This window comes from Triplophysa dalaica, chromosome 10 (assembly GCF_015846415.1).
Source record: "Triplophysa dalaica isolate WHDGS20190420 chromosome 10, ASM1584641v1, whole genome shotgun sequence".
In the NCBI taxonomy this organism is placed as follows: Eukaryota; Metazoa; Chordata; class Actinopteri; order Cypriniformes; family Nemacheilidae; genus Triplophysa; species Triplophysa dalaica.
This window is the reverse complement of record NC_079551.1, coordinates 9,310,020-9,325,150: the sequence shown is the minus strand read 5'-3', so window position 1 is coordinate 9,325,150 and position 15,131 is coordinate 9,310,020. Positions and strand designations below refer to the sequence as shown.

At 39.8% G+C, this 15,131-nt stretch overlaps 1 protein-coding gene across 2 annotated transcripts in view; it reads left to right on the top strand.

The window, feature by feature from the left end:
• The window catches only part of ncanb (neurocan b), a 98,045-nt gene that overhangs the window by 39,204 nt on the left and 43,710 nt on the right, over window positions 1-15,131 (top strand). For both annotated transcript variants that reach the window (XM_056758278.1, XM_056758279.1), the window contains 2 exons: window positions 76-819; window positions 5,849-6,901. In XM_056758278.1, the coding sequence (XP_056614256.1) occupies window positions 76-819; window positions 5,849-6,901 (1,797 nt within the window). The remainder of the gene's footprint in view (window positions 1-75; window positions 820-5,848; window positions 6,902-15,131) is intronic.

Below are 15,131 nucleotides of genomic sequence, written 5' to 3'. Positions count from 1 at the left end.
TCTGCTCTGTAGTTTCTTTCGATCAATACTGTCATCTGAAGACATTAATGAGAGCTTCTTTCTCTGTACTTTCAGAGCAGCCGATGTTATTCCAGCAGACCCTGGAAACCGATTTTAACACTTCAAGCGAAGAAGAGGTCCAGCTCCAAAGAAACCGAGCCTTTCCTGAACCTTCCACCTGGACTGGTCTGGTCAATCTGGAGAAGGAAGATTTCAAATCCATTATAAACAACGAATCCTCCGAAATCTCAGAGGAGCATGTTGTCATCCACCTCAGGCCTAAAGAGCAGTACGTTGACTGGAAAGACGAAGGCTTCAAGGATGCTGCAGAGAAACAAGAGAACCATCAAGGGGGCTCGGCGAGAGAGGAAATCGACGAGAATGACGACGTGATGGGAGCCGAGGCATCTCCTGACCCCTCTTCAATCACACCATCCTCCTCCACACAAGCTCAAACCAGCAACAGCGTGATCGCCAACTTTGTGAACTCAATCATGAAGCCATTGAGGTATTGGACGGGAACTGGAGATACCGAGATACCAGCCACGGAGTCCAGCATCTTCGAGGGAACCTCAGAATTGGCCCCACTTGCCAGGACAAAGCCAAGCAGAGGGAAAGCTGACAAGCGTGGTGTTGGCAATGCCGTCTTGGAGCCTGATACCAAGGAACATTCATACAATCCCACCTTGACAGATCCAGAGGTGGAGCTCCTGGAGCAGGAGAAAGAGGTGGCATTCGTGGCTGCACAACAGAGCCAAAGTAAATCTGAAATGGAACCGTCATATCCACAGAGCATCAGCTTCACTGGGACATCAACAGGTAAAAGTGCTACATTTTTATCCTGTTTTATTTAAAGGTGGTGTTTTTATAAACTTCTATTTTGAAAGTGTAAAAATATGAATAACGTGGACTTAAATGAGAGTTAATTTTCCCCTTTGCATATGATCCAATATGTTACAGTGTCTTGAGGTGCTGGAAGCAATTTTTTATAGATTGACATGCATGTCCCTATTACCTGAGGATATCACTTAAATAGGTGTCTTGACATATCCCACCCGTCTTTGTGACAGCACCAGAGTCAAACGTGAACGTAGGAGGCGGTCAGATATCTTTTTAGCCAATCTGAAGACTTTGAGGCGCTCACTGCCTGTCAGTCATATTGGACATTGAAGGGGGCAGCTTGTGAATGTGAGGCTGGAAGCCACGAGCATCAGTTTGTTGGTTGGCAGTTTGACTTGCGAGAACACCGTGTTGCTAACGCTACTTTTGACAGCTTATGTCATAGCATCTATACAAGGCAGTGCTGGCATTTATTTGACTTTTCTCACATGTGACATTGCGATGATTCTCTGCTGCGTTCCATGCTTTTCTATGCAACTGTCTCCAAGTTTGGCTGTGTGAGTGATTTTCCAGAGTTTGTCTTTTCACTGGTTCATATGTAGAAGGATAGATTTATAATTTTTGGAGATCGTACTAAATATGCCATTTTGTTTAAGGTCTATGTAGTGCCAGGATGAATGCTCTTGGTTTCAATAGCATCTGGTGAAGTTGCGTTTCCAATTTTCATTGTTTCTGAAAGAACAACAATACGACAGTTGCAGAATGCTTGAAAAATGCAGAAATTGTTTATGATTCCTGAGACACGTTTACTAAAGGTGGAGGTTACCTAGCCATCCACATCCTGTTATCTGTTAGAGAGCAAGAGTGATGCTACAGAGGTCACTGCACTAAGATTTATTCCTACTTGCTCTCCTCGCGGGCTTTTAATGGATATCGATGCCTCTTATATCCATGCCAAGTACAGCAGCATTTCTGGTAGCAGAAAGCAAAACTGGCCTCTGCACATTTGGAACATCGCAAGCCTAGGGCTGGGATTGAAGCGTGTCTAACTGGTGTGGTTTTAGCGCAGTGGGTTTTGGCACCGGTCCGCGCTCAAGTCATCATCGGTACAAATATCCTCCCCTCGAACCAGATTCAACAGGGAACATGAATGTTTAATGGCGGGCGAAAATCCAGCTTTAGTCAGCATGCATTATTTACATCCGAATCTAATTAATGTGCTTCATCTGGACCATAGGCACAGCCGCAAACTCCAGGTCTCATCCATTTAGAGAGCTTTTGTCTGAATGTGATGTGTGATTATTATCAGGGACTGAGAGAAAGAAAGAGTGTTTGTTTAAAGACACTCGGGGTGGAATATAAAACTCTGCGACTGATGCTGGGTATAGAGCTGTTTCCATTTCATGTTTTTTGTCTGGCAGAGGTCATTTGACTGAGTTGGGATTTCACCCTTCACTGGGTGCTCCTCCGTCTCCTCCCTTGTTCTAAATTAGATTTGATGGAGGATGTAGGGAATTCAGAAATTCACCTGGTGACTTATGCTGTGCTCCGGATAGCTTGTAACCTTGAACTTAGTTTACCTTGACTTTGATCTATTTATCTGTCTGTCTATTCGTCTGTGTATCAGTCTATATCTGTATCTATTTGTCTACATGTCTATCCGTCTATTTGTCTATCTGTCTGAAGGTCTATCTGTCGATCTATTGGTCGGCTGTTTTTAGTGAAAACATTTTCTGTTCAAGTTTTTCTGATCAACTCATAATTGGCATGAGAAATAAAAATCTACACCTGATTGGCTTGAACGCTTGGAGGTTGGAGAATTTCAAGTGTATTTCCACCTACAACTCCTATTGTCTGGAACACAGCACAAGTCTTTTAGAAACTCTCTGTCTGTGGCCTTAAGTCTCAAAAACTTTGAATGTTGAGCCGTTCTTGTTTTGAACTGTGAATAAATTCTCAAATGGACAAAAATCTTATATGCCCCTTCCAAAATCAAGACATGTTCTATGTTCAAGGACCTCTTCAACACAGAAATTTCACCTTGATTTGCCGGATGCATTTCCTATGCAACTAAAAGTATTGAGGCCTACTTGTGTGTTCAGGTTCTTGATTTATTCTATGCCTTTTCTCTTCGTAAAAAAACTGCCTTCAGTAACACTACAGTCTGAATATACTGTACATTGACAGTTGTAAAGGCAGATTTACAAATGTATTAATGCACATACGCAAGAAAACATCAAGCAAAGCTAAAAATATACAAAATATACTTTATATTTTACATTTATTAAGATGAAAAAAAATACAAAGAAGTTCTAAAAGATGTCTATTATAATCTTTGCTGATTTCATTTGATTTTAAATTCATATATATTAAAAAATCCAAAAAAAGATTAAATATTCAGTTCCATTTTGTTTGCTGTTTTTTAATGCATTAAAACAACATCTACATGTGCGTCACTGCAGTAATTATAAAAAATCTTAAGTCTCCAAATACTGTCAGGCCACCTTATGTGGGTCATTTATCTTTTGCTCTTTTGTTATATCCTGTCATCTTTTATTGTTTTAATCGATTTAATTTATTGTTTTTTATAACAGCTGTAAATGTTTAATACCGCTACAGTCGTGTGACTGCAGAGAGTAATTAGTTATTCATATCATTAATTGCTCAATTACTTGGTTATGTAAATTGCACCACGTCCATGAGACATCGCAACAGCAGCGTCCTGAATATTTCATCGTTCTTTAAATATTTCATTGTGTGCATCGAGCATATGCTCTGTGAATACCTATTCTCATGACTTAAATGCTTAACGCTGCTTGTTGCCTTTAAGGCACATCATCTCATATCACCCGAGTAGATATCTAAATTATCCAAGCACACGTGTTTTAAAGACGTCACAATAAATACTTAAACATAAAAAGCGCTGGAACCACCTCAGGTGAGCCTAATGTCTGTGGTCAAAGGCTTTGTTTTGCATGAAGATCTTTGGTTGTGAAGGGATCTGATATCTCTTGTCAGACAGCAAAGTCAATCTGAGATATCTACATTGGTTGCTATAGTAATGACAGGAGCGTCAGCACAATGTCAACAGACTTTCTCACACAATAATCGAGAGCATCTGTCAGTGTGGAAATAGTAGGATGGAAAGCTGAAAAGTTTGTGTCTATTGGTATAAATCATGAAATGGATTGCTATGCTGAAGATATATAGAGAATAAATATGAGGTATTCATGATTATATGATGGATGCTAAATGCACAAATGTTCATGTAGAATAAGATTCATCTACTGTATGGATGCAATTTGCATCTGGTTTGTCAACTTAAAATGTAATGTTTTGTGCTTTTAAGACCCCAAACAACCTTTTTTTCTGCCTGTCTGCAGTCCAGCCTTTGAAAAATACTGTTCCTCACCTAAAGGGAACACTGTGTTTAGTCATGGTGACCGACACGCTTCTTGCTCTATTAAGGATTAGTTTAGCACTAAGCACTGCTGAATCATTGAACACATGATAATAATGATGACTGGGCTGCTAGCAGCACTTTAATACGCTTTAATGCACTAAGCGAAGAAAAGTGCAAAGATGCTTCATGACATAAATCGAAATGGATGTGTACAGTATGTGCAGAAATGTGATAGTTTGAGCTCATTATTCTGTCTACATCTACTACATTTACTAGCATTTCAAAATTCCGGTCAACCATTTTAGAACGCTTGAGTGAAATTTTTCTCATTATGTTCAAAGGTTTTGATCTAAAGGTGTATGCTTAAAGGGATACTTTGCCCAAAAATGAATTCTTTCATTGTTTACTCACCTTCGAGTTGTTCCAAATCTGTATAAATTCCTTTGTTCTGACAAACACGGAGAAAGATATTTGGAAGAATGCTTAAAACCAGACTGATTTTGCCCCCCATTGACTCCCATAGTAGGACAAAACACAATGGTAGTCAAAAGTACCCCAGAACTGTTTGCTATCCTACATTCTTCAAAATGTCTTCTTTTGTGTTCAACAGAACAAAAAAAATATTATGTTTTCCTACTATAATGGGAGTAATGTGGGGGGGCAAGATCTGTTTGGTTACAAGCATTCTTACAAATGTCTTTCTCTGTGTCCAAACAAAGAATTGATATAGAGAGTTAAGTGTTGTAAAACTTTTGACCAGTGGTGTACGTGGTTAAGTAGTATTAGAATAGATGTATTTACTTTGGAAAGGCAAATTCATATTGACAAACACCAACAAATACCTAAAAACTCTATTGCCATTGGTTGGCGTTGTTTGTTTTTGTTTACCGACTGATCATGTTCTTTTTTGTAAGTTATATTCTGAGTGGTTTTTACATCTTACATGTTGGAGCACTGCTCACTAGAATATTGGTTTTTACATCTTTTATTGGGACAGGACAGTATAGCGCTTGGCAGAGATAGGGGAGCAGAAACGGCAAAGGACTCTCGATGTCACCGTGAGTGCGTTGGCGCTATATGTCATGCTCTTGTTCAATAGGAATTTATTGAATTGTGGAACAAATAAACACAAAAATATTTTCCTGTACTACAGCACTCAGTTACTTTCCAATGAACAATGCTTTCTTTGTTTTCTTCAAACAGAAAATACATAAATCATAATCTGCATCCCATCAATGTCATCAAAACGCAGAGGGAATAAAAAGGCTACATGTATTTCTTTCAAAACAAATGTAAATCTCTGTCCTGCTTTCATGCTGGAGTCAATTTCTTTCCTCTGGGACAAAAATAGGGGTCACTTTAGCTATGCTTTTTCCTTTGTTAGAATATACAGTAGTTGCGAGACGGATAGATTAATTGCTGGGTACCTCCAGGGCATTGAAGGATAAATAATGACGGTTCTATACCGAGCGACTCGCATTAAAGTTAATTACCGCAGTTCTGGGGTGGGATTTAACATATTTTGCTCACTAATTAAGCATACATTTAAACGAAATGATCTCCTCCCCTCATCATGTTAATCACAGCGTGTATTTGTCCCCGCAGGAGCGATTGGATCGGGAACGGATGATACGACCGTTTCTCCAAGTGTCTTGTCGGCTGACAACAACTTCCATGCAGCGTCGATCCGGAGCAGTCAACAATCGTGGATGCTAAAGTCCTTGAAAGGCTCAAAAATCAGCACTACAGGAGATAATGAGCAGTTTATGTCTCAATCCAGCAGTCCGATGGAAGCCAAAGGAGGAGGATTGGAGATCATCACCATTCCTGGTTTCAAGAACAACCCTGAAAACTTCTCCGGGGACCTGAATGAGGATAGTTACACGGTTCCCAATGGTCCTTCACCGCGATTATCCGCGGAGGATGGAAAGGACGCTGAGGGAAGTGGAGGGAAAGAGTTAGCGTTCATCCTCGAAAGCCAAATGAAAGGAACTGAGCAATCCAGTGACCACAGCGTTCCTCTGGAGACCACAGTCAGATGGCAGCTCCAGACGACTCAAGTTAGAGAAGAATCCAGTTCTTCTAAACCCGGCCATGAGGAAGCTAAAGGTGAAATTCTTTATGTCCATCGTCCTATCGAGAAGCCCAAACTTAACCAAATAAATTTGCCTTTTGTTGAAAGGAAGCAAGGGGTAAATTTGACAGATGCACCTGAAATAGACACTTCCATGCCAAGCCCTGTTACAGCAGCTATCGTTTCGGAACAGGACGAGCTGGAAAACACCTCAAACACCCCGTCTGGTGATGTCACCACTACTGAAGGAATACTGTGTACTCCCAATCCAGCTGTTTCAAGCACATGGCTGCCTGTAGTTCAAGAGGAAGTAGGGCATCCAGAGGTTACCACAACAGTGAATGAATCTGAACTGAAGATGACTCTTAATACAGTTCAACCAACAAGTCCAGGTACTACGAATCCTGCACACTGGGCTGAGTCCAGGTCTGGAGTATCAGAGTCATTTGTGTTGGCTGACAGATGGAGAACTTCTGAACTGAGTCCTACAGACGAACCTTTGTCTGAGTCCACTGGAAGCTCAGAGAAAGAAAGAGCAAACAAAACAGAGGCCGATGAGGAAACAAGCATGTCTAAAACCTCAGGTACACCTGACTCACATATGACATGATCATGATCATGTTCTATTCTATTTCTTTTTTGCTGTCCTTTCTTCTCTATTTTTCTTCTTTATTTTTTCTTTATTTTTCTCCTTTCTATCTCCTTAAAGTTATTAGACAGAACATAGCTAGTAGTTTGTAAGCTCTCCGTAAAGTAATGCGTAGTTGCAAAATATGACGTTTACCTTCAGCAGTCTAATAGCAGCCTTTAAATTCCTGAGAAAAAGTTGTGAAGAAATGTTGTGAATTTCAAAACGTTCTTGATTTAAACTAATTTCACCTCACATAATCATGGTAAAAAATATTTTTTATTAAATAGGATAGAATACTCAATGATGAATAACATATAGGTATTTTATTAAATATTTAAAATTCAACAAGATTAATAAAAAAATACAGCCCAATAAAATCATAATCAATGACATATAATATGGGTGATTTCATTTGACTGCCAACCGCAAAATTAATATAAACATTTTTTTTGGCCTGCACAACACAGGCAGATACACACAAGGAGGCGCGCTAGGACTAGTTCTTGTTAGAGCCGCTAATGTAATGTCATCATGCAAACAATAAAACTTCTCCAAATTACAAGCCATTTCCACATCTGGATTTCATGTGGCGCATATACGCACTGGATAAGTGAAGCCTTTGATTTTCCTTAAATTTACGGATACCTTTCGTAAATTTGAGACCCGCGGTCGCGAGCCTGACAGAACATCACCGAATGGGTTTCAAATGTTACGAGAGTTTCCAAGAAAAATAACAAAACTTGAGACTCCCGGCCAAAACGACAGTGTTGGCACCCGAAATACTATCAAAACACTTCAACACAGCCATCATTATTCGCAAACGGTGGATAAAACCTTGAAAAAGGATATATAAGCCCGTCAAATCACAGAGATGCTGATTCGCACAGGACAAATATAATCACAGGACCTCTGTGTTCGTCAAAACATGGTAACGTTAGGAATTTTTACCTTACAAATTAAAAAAATGGCCGATTCCCACGGGATTAAGAACACAGACAACCTCTGCAATTATTACAAATGACTAGAGGTCCCCAGGTAATACTTATCCTGTGCAAATAGAGCTTAGTTCTAACTCGGCTATTGTAAAGCTGTTTCCAACTTCTGTTACACAGTACATTGATACAACTGCGCTGAATTGACACCTATCTTTAAAAGAACTGAAAGGAATCAAAATAATATTTTTTTTGTCTGATTTTAATTATTCACCCGAAAATATGTGTTTCTGTACTCACTGCTCAATCACTCGTAACGTTAGTTGATCCAGGCAGTGAGGCGAGTTCACGCTTCACTCGTGTCTCTCTCCCCATGACCGCGCTATGGAAAATCTTGCAATGGCTATCAGTGATTTCCGGGTAGGTTCGCACAATGAGAGTTTCACAGTCAGGATATTAACATATAGACAGGATATGTCTCCTACCTAGGCCAATATCTCATTAATTATTTTTTTGTCATTTAAAAATGCTAACATGAGTGGGGTGGCCAGTGGGGTGACCATGATTATGTCCATGGTAGTCGCAGCCACCCCTGGCCACCCCCTAGCACCGCCACTGGTTCTTTTCTTTAATGCTTTTAGTTTTTTTTTCCCTTTTCTATCTTTTTGTTTACTTTCCCTTGTTCTTTCTTTCTTTCCTTCCTTCTTTCTTTCTTTCTTTCCTTTTTTCTTTCATTAACATCTATTAGTGAGGGTACAATGAGTTGAACTGCTTTTTTCTCTTTTCTTTCTTCTTATACTTTTTCTACTTTTCTTTCTTCTTCTTTTCTTCTTTCCTTCCTTCCTTTTTCTCTCTTTCTTTAACACCTATTAATCCAAGAATAAAGTGAGGATACAGAGAGACGAACTGCTGAAGCAATAGCAGAGTAATTACAGGGTTAGGGGCAGTGCAATTAGAGAGCCTGCGTATGGCAGAGATCTTAGTCTACAACAAATCAATGTTGACACAAGCCAGCAGATGTATTCAGTAATTGACTCCAGTCTCACTTTAGTCTATATGCATGTTAAAATGGTGTGGTATCCATACACTCCCCTGCTTTCAATCGATTTGTCTGGGTGGGTTTCAGCGCTGTGCAAGGCCTCAGACATGCACTTCAGCAAACAGAGGAATGATTCTGAAGGCAGCTCTGTATGCATTGAATGAATGTAAACATGAGTGCATCCTTAAGTACACAAAGACTCTGCAGGTATACAAGGAAAAAGAGAATGAATCAATTACCAGAGCCATTGACAGTCTGTGAGGTTATTTTTAAGCATGATGAGATGGTAAAGTGCACTATTGCTTATGTACAAGTACACTATTTGGTTTGGTAGGCTATGAAATGGTTAGATGGCTAAATCGTTAAAAAAGTTTCAGCAAATTAGTTTTCAGCTAATTATTTAAAGAATAAATGGCAAATTCTAGATTATAATTAATGATAATTAATTATAGGTCGAACCGACAGATAGTCCCTCACCAATTATACATCATTGGTTGAGCTTACTTTGCGCTAACGTTTAGAAAACAGATCTGGATGTTCAATTGGAGGAACATTTTGAAAGCGCAACAAAGCGGTTATCAAATCAAACTAAAAACAGCTCAATTACAGTTGAAGGCAAGAAGAATGTATTTTAACATTTGTTTTTCAACATCAAATTCCATCTGGTTGTTGAACGAACCATCGCAGCAGGGCGCTAAATGTTTAATGCGCAATAAAACATGAAGAACTTCAGACTGCATGGCAACAGACACTAAAGCATTGCTCATCATCCCTCTTCAACAACAGCTCTCAACTCCAAACAGACAATGCATCTCAAAAAGAGGCTTTCTGTCAAAAGATTTCTTTTTCAAAAAAAGCCTGGCCGCTTTCAAGCATCGCATGAAGAGAGTCCTCTTGTCCTCCTTTCCCAGTGCAGGTGGAAGTTCAGAAGGCATTTTAATCAATGATCTGCCAGCGGAGAGACCGCTGTTCTCTGCCGCTCCCCTGAGGCCTTTTAGGCATCAGAGAAGTGGTTTTTGAAAAATAGCCACCGTCACGCTAGTCATAACACCAGAACCAGGCCGGCTCGGCCTTAATTAGGGAAGCACGTCGAACTGCAATATGACGAAGAGGTGCTGTGTCGTACGCCAGTTCATCACTCTGCTTGACGTGGCTTGGAGCTGCTTGCGAGTGGAAGCGAACGCGTCCATCGGTCTTAGACTGCACCTGTCTGTCCCTCTACATTCTCATCTCAGACAGTAATCTCAAATGCACAGGCACGCACATTTATCACACACTCTCTCTCATCACACACACACACAGAGATAGAAATTGGTGTCACACAAAGAAACATGTCAGGAAAAGTGAGAATTAGGTTTTGTTTGTAAATAATTTCAAGTTATTAAATTTAAAGAATCTTTGGTTTAGTTGTTTGTTAAAGAGTATATAAGCAATTAATTGCCTGTTTATCTATTTTGAAGCTTCGTGTGAAATTGGTTTTGAACTGTATTTGAGATGTTTCCGGCCGACACGTACAGTCTGCTTACTGTCAGACTGTAAATGATGAATCTCAATCTGGCGTTCAGACAGACAGTTGAATACCTGTGAGTTATTATCCTCCAGCTCTTTTAGATGGATCATTCTGCCTTCTGGATACATTATGTAAGGTAACACACAATGAATATATGATAAGAGGAGTAAATTTAGTGATGAACAACATCTGAATGTATTGTCTTTGGGAAAGGATTTTTTGGGTGTGTTCTTAGGCATTGAAACATTTTAGTCTCTTTTACCAAAGTAGAAGCTATGAATTTTTAAAGATATTTTAAGACCTGCTAAAGGTTAATTTGGTCATTTTTAATGAGGGATGCTGTCACACATTTGGGCTCAAAGCTAATAGCCATGGGCTCAAATCTACAAACTCAAATTTTGATTTATTTAACTTAGCATTAAATGTGCTGTGTGAAATTGTTTGGAGGATTTATTGACAGAAATGCAATATAATACTGTAATACAGTTCACAGTAGGGAAGGAAGGAGGCGGGAACCGGCGAACGTTAGACAAACTTTACTCAAAATAAACAAACAATAGCATGGTCGACTGCCGGCCAGAAGAACATCAATACAAACTTAACATATGTCCGGGCCCGGTCCTCTCTCGTCCATAGTCCTGTCGCTCGTTCTCTTATGCTCCCGATCTCCTCCATGGGATATGTGTGCACAGGGCTGATTCCCACTATCACTCACGCACTGGCCCGCCTCATGGCTCTTGTCCGGCCTTCCTTGTTACGATGTCTTCAGAGGTGTATGAATAGCTTACATAATAAAGCATTATGTAGAATGAGCTGTTTCTATCTACATACACCGCAAGTCCCCTTACATGGAATGTTGTCGCCATGTTGTTTTTACAGTAGCCCTAAACGGGCAAACTGCTCTAAAGAGTCTGTTTCGTAAATATGTGATCTCCTTTGGTAGAGAAGCAGAAACGTGATGACATCTTTGAGCTTTGAAAGGATGGGGTGGAGTGAGCCGTTGGTTGCAATGAGCCGTTGGTTGCAATTTGCAACCTCACCACTAGATGCAGCTAAGTTTCATATTCTGGACATTTAAGTTGCTTTAGCCACCTCGGCCTCTTACTCCCTTGAGCTTTCAAGGGTTGGAATGCATTTTCCCCCATGATGCCGCAGCAGCACATGTGGCATGTCACTCGGCCCGAGTGTTTCACGCTAGCCCTAAAAAGACAGTTCAGCTCAGATAATGATCGCAACACGGGTGAGAAAACAAGCTCGAATCCCTTCAACGTTCTTTCCCGTCACCATGGTAGCTAAGCGTGCTGCGTTCAGGCTTTGATCATGTGAGCGGAGAGCTCTACTACTGTTTGTCGACAACTAACAGTTTTACTTGCAGCTAACCAAGCTGCCAGCTCACTTCAGGCAACATCACCCCCTCCTTCAAAAGGTTTGTTTACCGTCTCACCGCCTACACCGTGCACTGGGTGGTCTTGTGTAACAGTATCATAAACTGTGATGTTTGTTACATGCGTGCACTGAAGAACATTGAAATTTCAGAGCATGAAGGGTTTTGATGTTTTCGAAAAACATATTGTCGTTGGCATTTTCTGTGATTCTTTTTTATTTGCTTATTGAAAATTTGGGCCTGTTCTTTAGAAGAATTTAGAGATGCTGGGTCTCAAACCTTCTTGCAACAGAATACACTAAAACCATTGCCTACTTTTATTATTTCAGTCATAAGTAACAAACTCATAACTCTTAGAATGAGTTTTTTATCATCAAGTGCTGAATGTTATTCTGTCAGGTAGGAAATTGAACCGAAGAGGCTGATGTTCCCGATACGAACTGGCTCATCGCCAGTCGCGCTGACCTGGATTGAAGCCGTAAAGCTGTGACTGAGCATCCTCTGCTATCTGATCATACGCAAGGCTTCAGGTTCCCTACTGACAGGGAACTTCATGACTGCATCTTCCCTGAGCTGAATAGCTCAGACACCTCCTGCTCCCTCCACACCCCACTGAGATGCTTATTTTAGCAACATGGCATTTCATGGCAAGAGCGAGCCACAGCGTTTAACACGCTTTATAGTATCTGTTGCACACAGATGTGTGCAGCATCGTGCATGCGCTCCGAGCTGTTTTACACGTATGTTTTTTGCATAGGAAAGCTCTTCAGATGCAAGCTGACATGAAGTTCTCAAAGCAGAGAGACGTTCTGAGCTGAGACAGAAAAATTAAGGATGGAGAAAGGAGTTGCGAACAACACCCTTGCAAACTGAAGTCTTGAGGGCGAAAAAGCTTCACCCACTAACACTGTGTCAGATTCTGAACAGAGACTAACAATAGAACTAAAGCCACTCTTTTTCGTAGATGAAATCTTGTGTAAATCTGATGAAATCTAGTCCTTTTCTAACTCTCCAGTCTCAGTTTTGAGTTTCTTGTAGTTTTAGTATCAAACCTATTAATAGTACTGCTTAATGTGAGATTTTACGAATTATGCAAATCTCAGGATGCGTGTGACACCAGACTTTAATCTTTTCCTTTTAGTGCTGAGGTACGTCAAGACGGGGATATTATTAGAATGCTGAAGTGTTCGGTGTCAGGATTATTTTATCATTTTCATGCTAGGATTGGGAAGTTAGCGCCTTTAAACCACTCTTACTTTTGACCACAAAAAGCCTTTGAGGATTTTGTCAGAATTGTTAAGTTTTTTTCAACGTTGCTTTGGTTTATATTTAAAAAAAAACGCTTGAAGGTACAAATATAGAGGAATGAATGCATCAAGCTTTTTGATGTGGTCGACTTTTGTCTGTATGATTCATATTCGCTTTGAGCGCGACATAATCCTCGGGTGCAGGATTTTAGGTTATTTGCATCTAGTATCTTTACGCCGAGACGTTTTGCCGCATTGAGTCACGTTGACATAAAGCATGATATAAGATTTTGTTGCATTTCAGCCCGAAACAGAATCAGAACGTGCTTTATTTAAAAGTACCTCAACCTATCAACGCTATTGTATTTTTGTATTTCTGACTAGAATTGTTCTTAGAAAACTTTCTGACTTAATGACACAGAAATGAACAAATATTTGCATTTTATTTCTCTTTACAACCCCTCTTTCTAAAAAACTCATTCATGTAAACGTTCTCATGCTTTTTAGCAAAGGCTCAATAATAATATCTTTTAAATACAAGTTACACCATCTCAGCACTGCCAGACTGAACGTTTTTTCACATGTGCAGTTAATATCAAGAATCATGCCCAACTAATTCAAAGGTTTACACGAAGTCACAGTTGTGAGCATTTGAAACAGATTTGTAACACAGTTCATATTGCTTTGCATTTGTTTCGCAGCGTTCACGGTGATCTCGTTCTTATTGTGACTAATTGTAGCATTTAATTGGCTTAATGATGCACACACCCACAGTAGTTTTGTTCACGGCAATAGTTTTTTAAAGCTGTTTTCGCAAATCGCTTAAATGGTTTCGCTTGTTAACTGCTGAATCTAGCTGCGCGGGTTTTACATCCAGCGCTGTGAAAAGCGACGTTCTCCATAGGAGCAGATCATTAGATGAGGATTTATAAGCGTTAGCGTTCGGCAAACAGTGAGACTGGGTTAGTACTCCAGGCTGTGTGTTTTTTAAGTTCATTTTGTTTGATGGTGGTTACATTTTGTTACGATGGTGGTGGGGGAAATGGGATCAGGGATCGATGCAGCTGCATGAAGTTCTCTCTGATCTTTATTCCAGGTTAGAGATAATTTTTATCTGCTGTGTTGTTTGTGAATATCTACAGAGATGTGATGGAATGTCAATGCAGTGACTAGAAATTCAACGCAACGGTCTTCTCGCTTATCTTTGGTGTAGCACAATAAGCATCTCTTGTGTCTCTCATAAATCTCTTGTTTATGAGAGAATGGAAGATAAGCACTGAAGGCTGACTCAAGTCACACAGTTATGATGCTGTTTTAGCACTTTATTTTCCCAGAGGTCACGTCTCTTCTGTTTTTGAGAGCTTTGAGATGTTTTACGAGGATTGAGATCACATTTTTATGGGTTAGCTCTTGTGTTGGAGGGCAGAAGCTTATCTCGCTCTTAAAAGTTCACTGCTTTTCTAGAGTCAGGCTTGTTATCATTCTCATATGGATGCTGTTACTAGCTTCAATGGCCTTGACTGGCTATGGCTATTTTGGTGCAGATTTTCTTTCTACTCTTTATTTTTTGTCCCTGTAATGTAGGTGGCCATTGACCAACAATTGTTCTTCATTGTGTATTTCTGAAGGGATAGTTCACCCATTTATTCCACCTCGTTGATTTTTTAAACATGTATATGATTCTTTATTCTATGGAACAGAAAAGAAGATATTTTGAGAAATGTCTTTGTGGTTTTGTGTTCATACAATGGAAGTAAATGGAGGCCTATGTTGTTTGGTTACCAACGTTCTTCAACATATCTTCTTTAATGTTCTGCAGATGAAAGAAAGTCATACAGGTTTGGAATGACGTAAGGATGAGTAAATTCAATTCAATTTTCAGTTGAAGGTGATCTGGGCCATTTAACTAAACTAGTTAGCGCGCATACTGATATTCAGTGAAACAATAGAATTTACAATACAGGCATGCTCATCGAGGTTCTTGTAAGTGTTTATGATTTATGAAGCTTTATCCACTTAGATCGAGTTGTGTTGATAGTCTGCACAGTCCAGTTGTTTGCAAATCCATTTG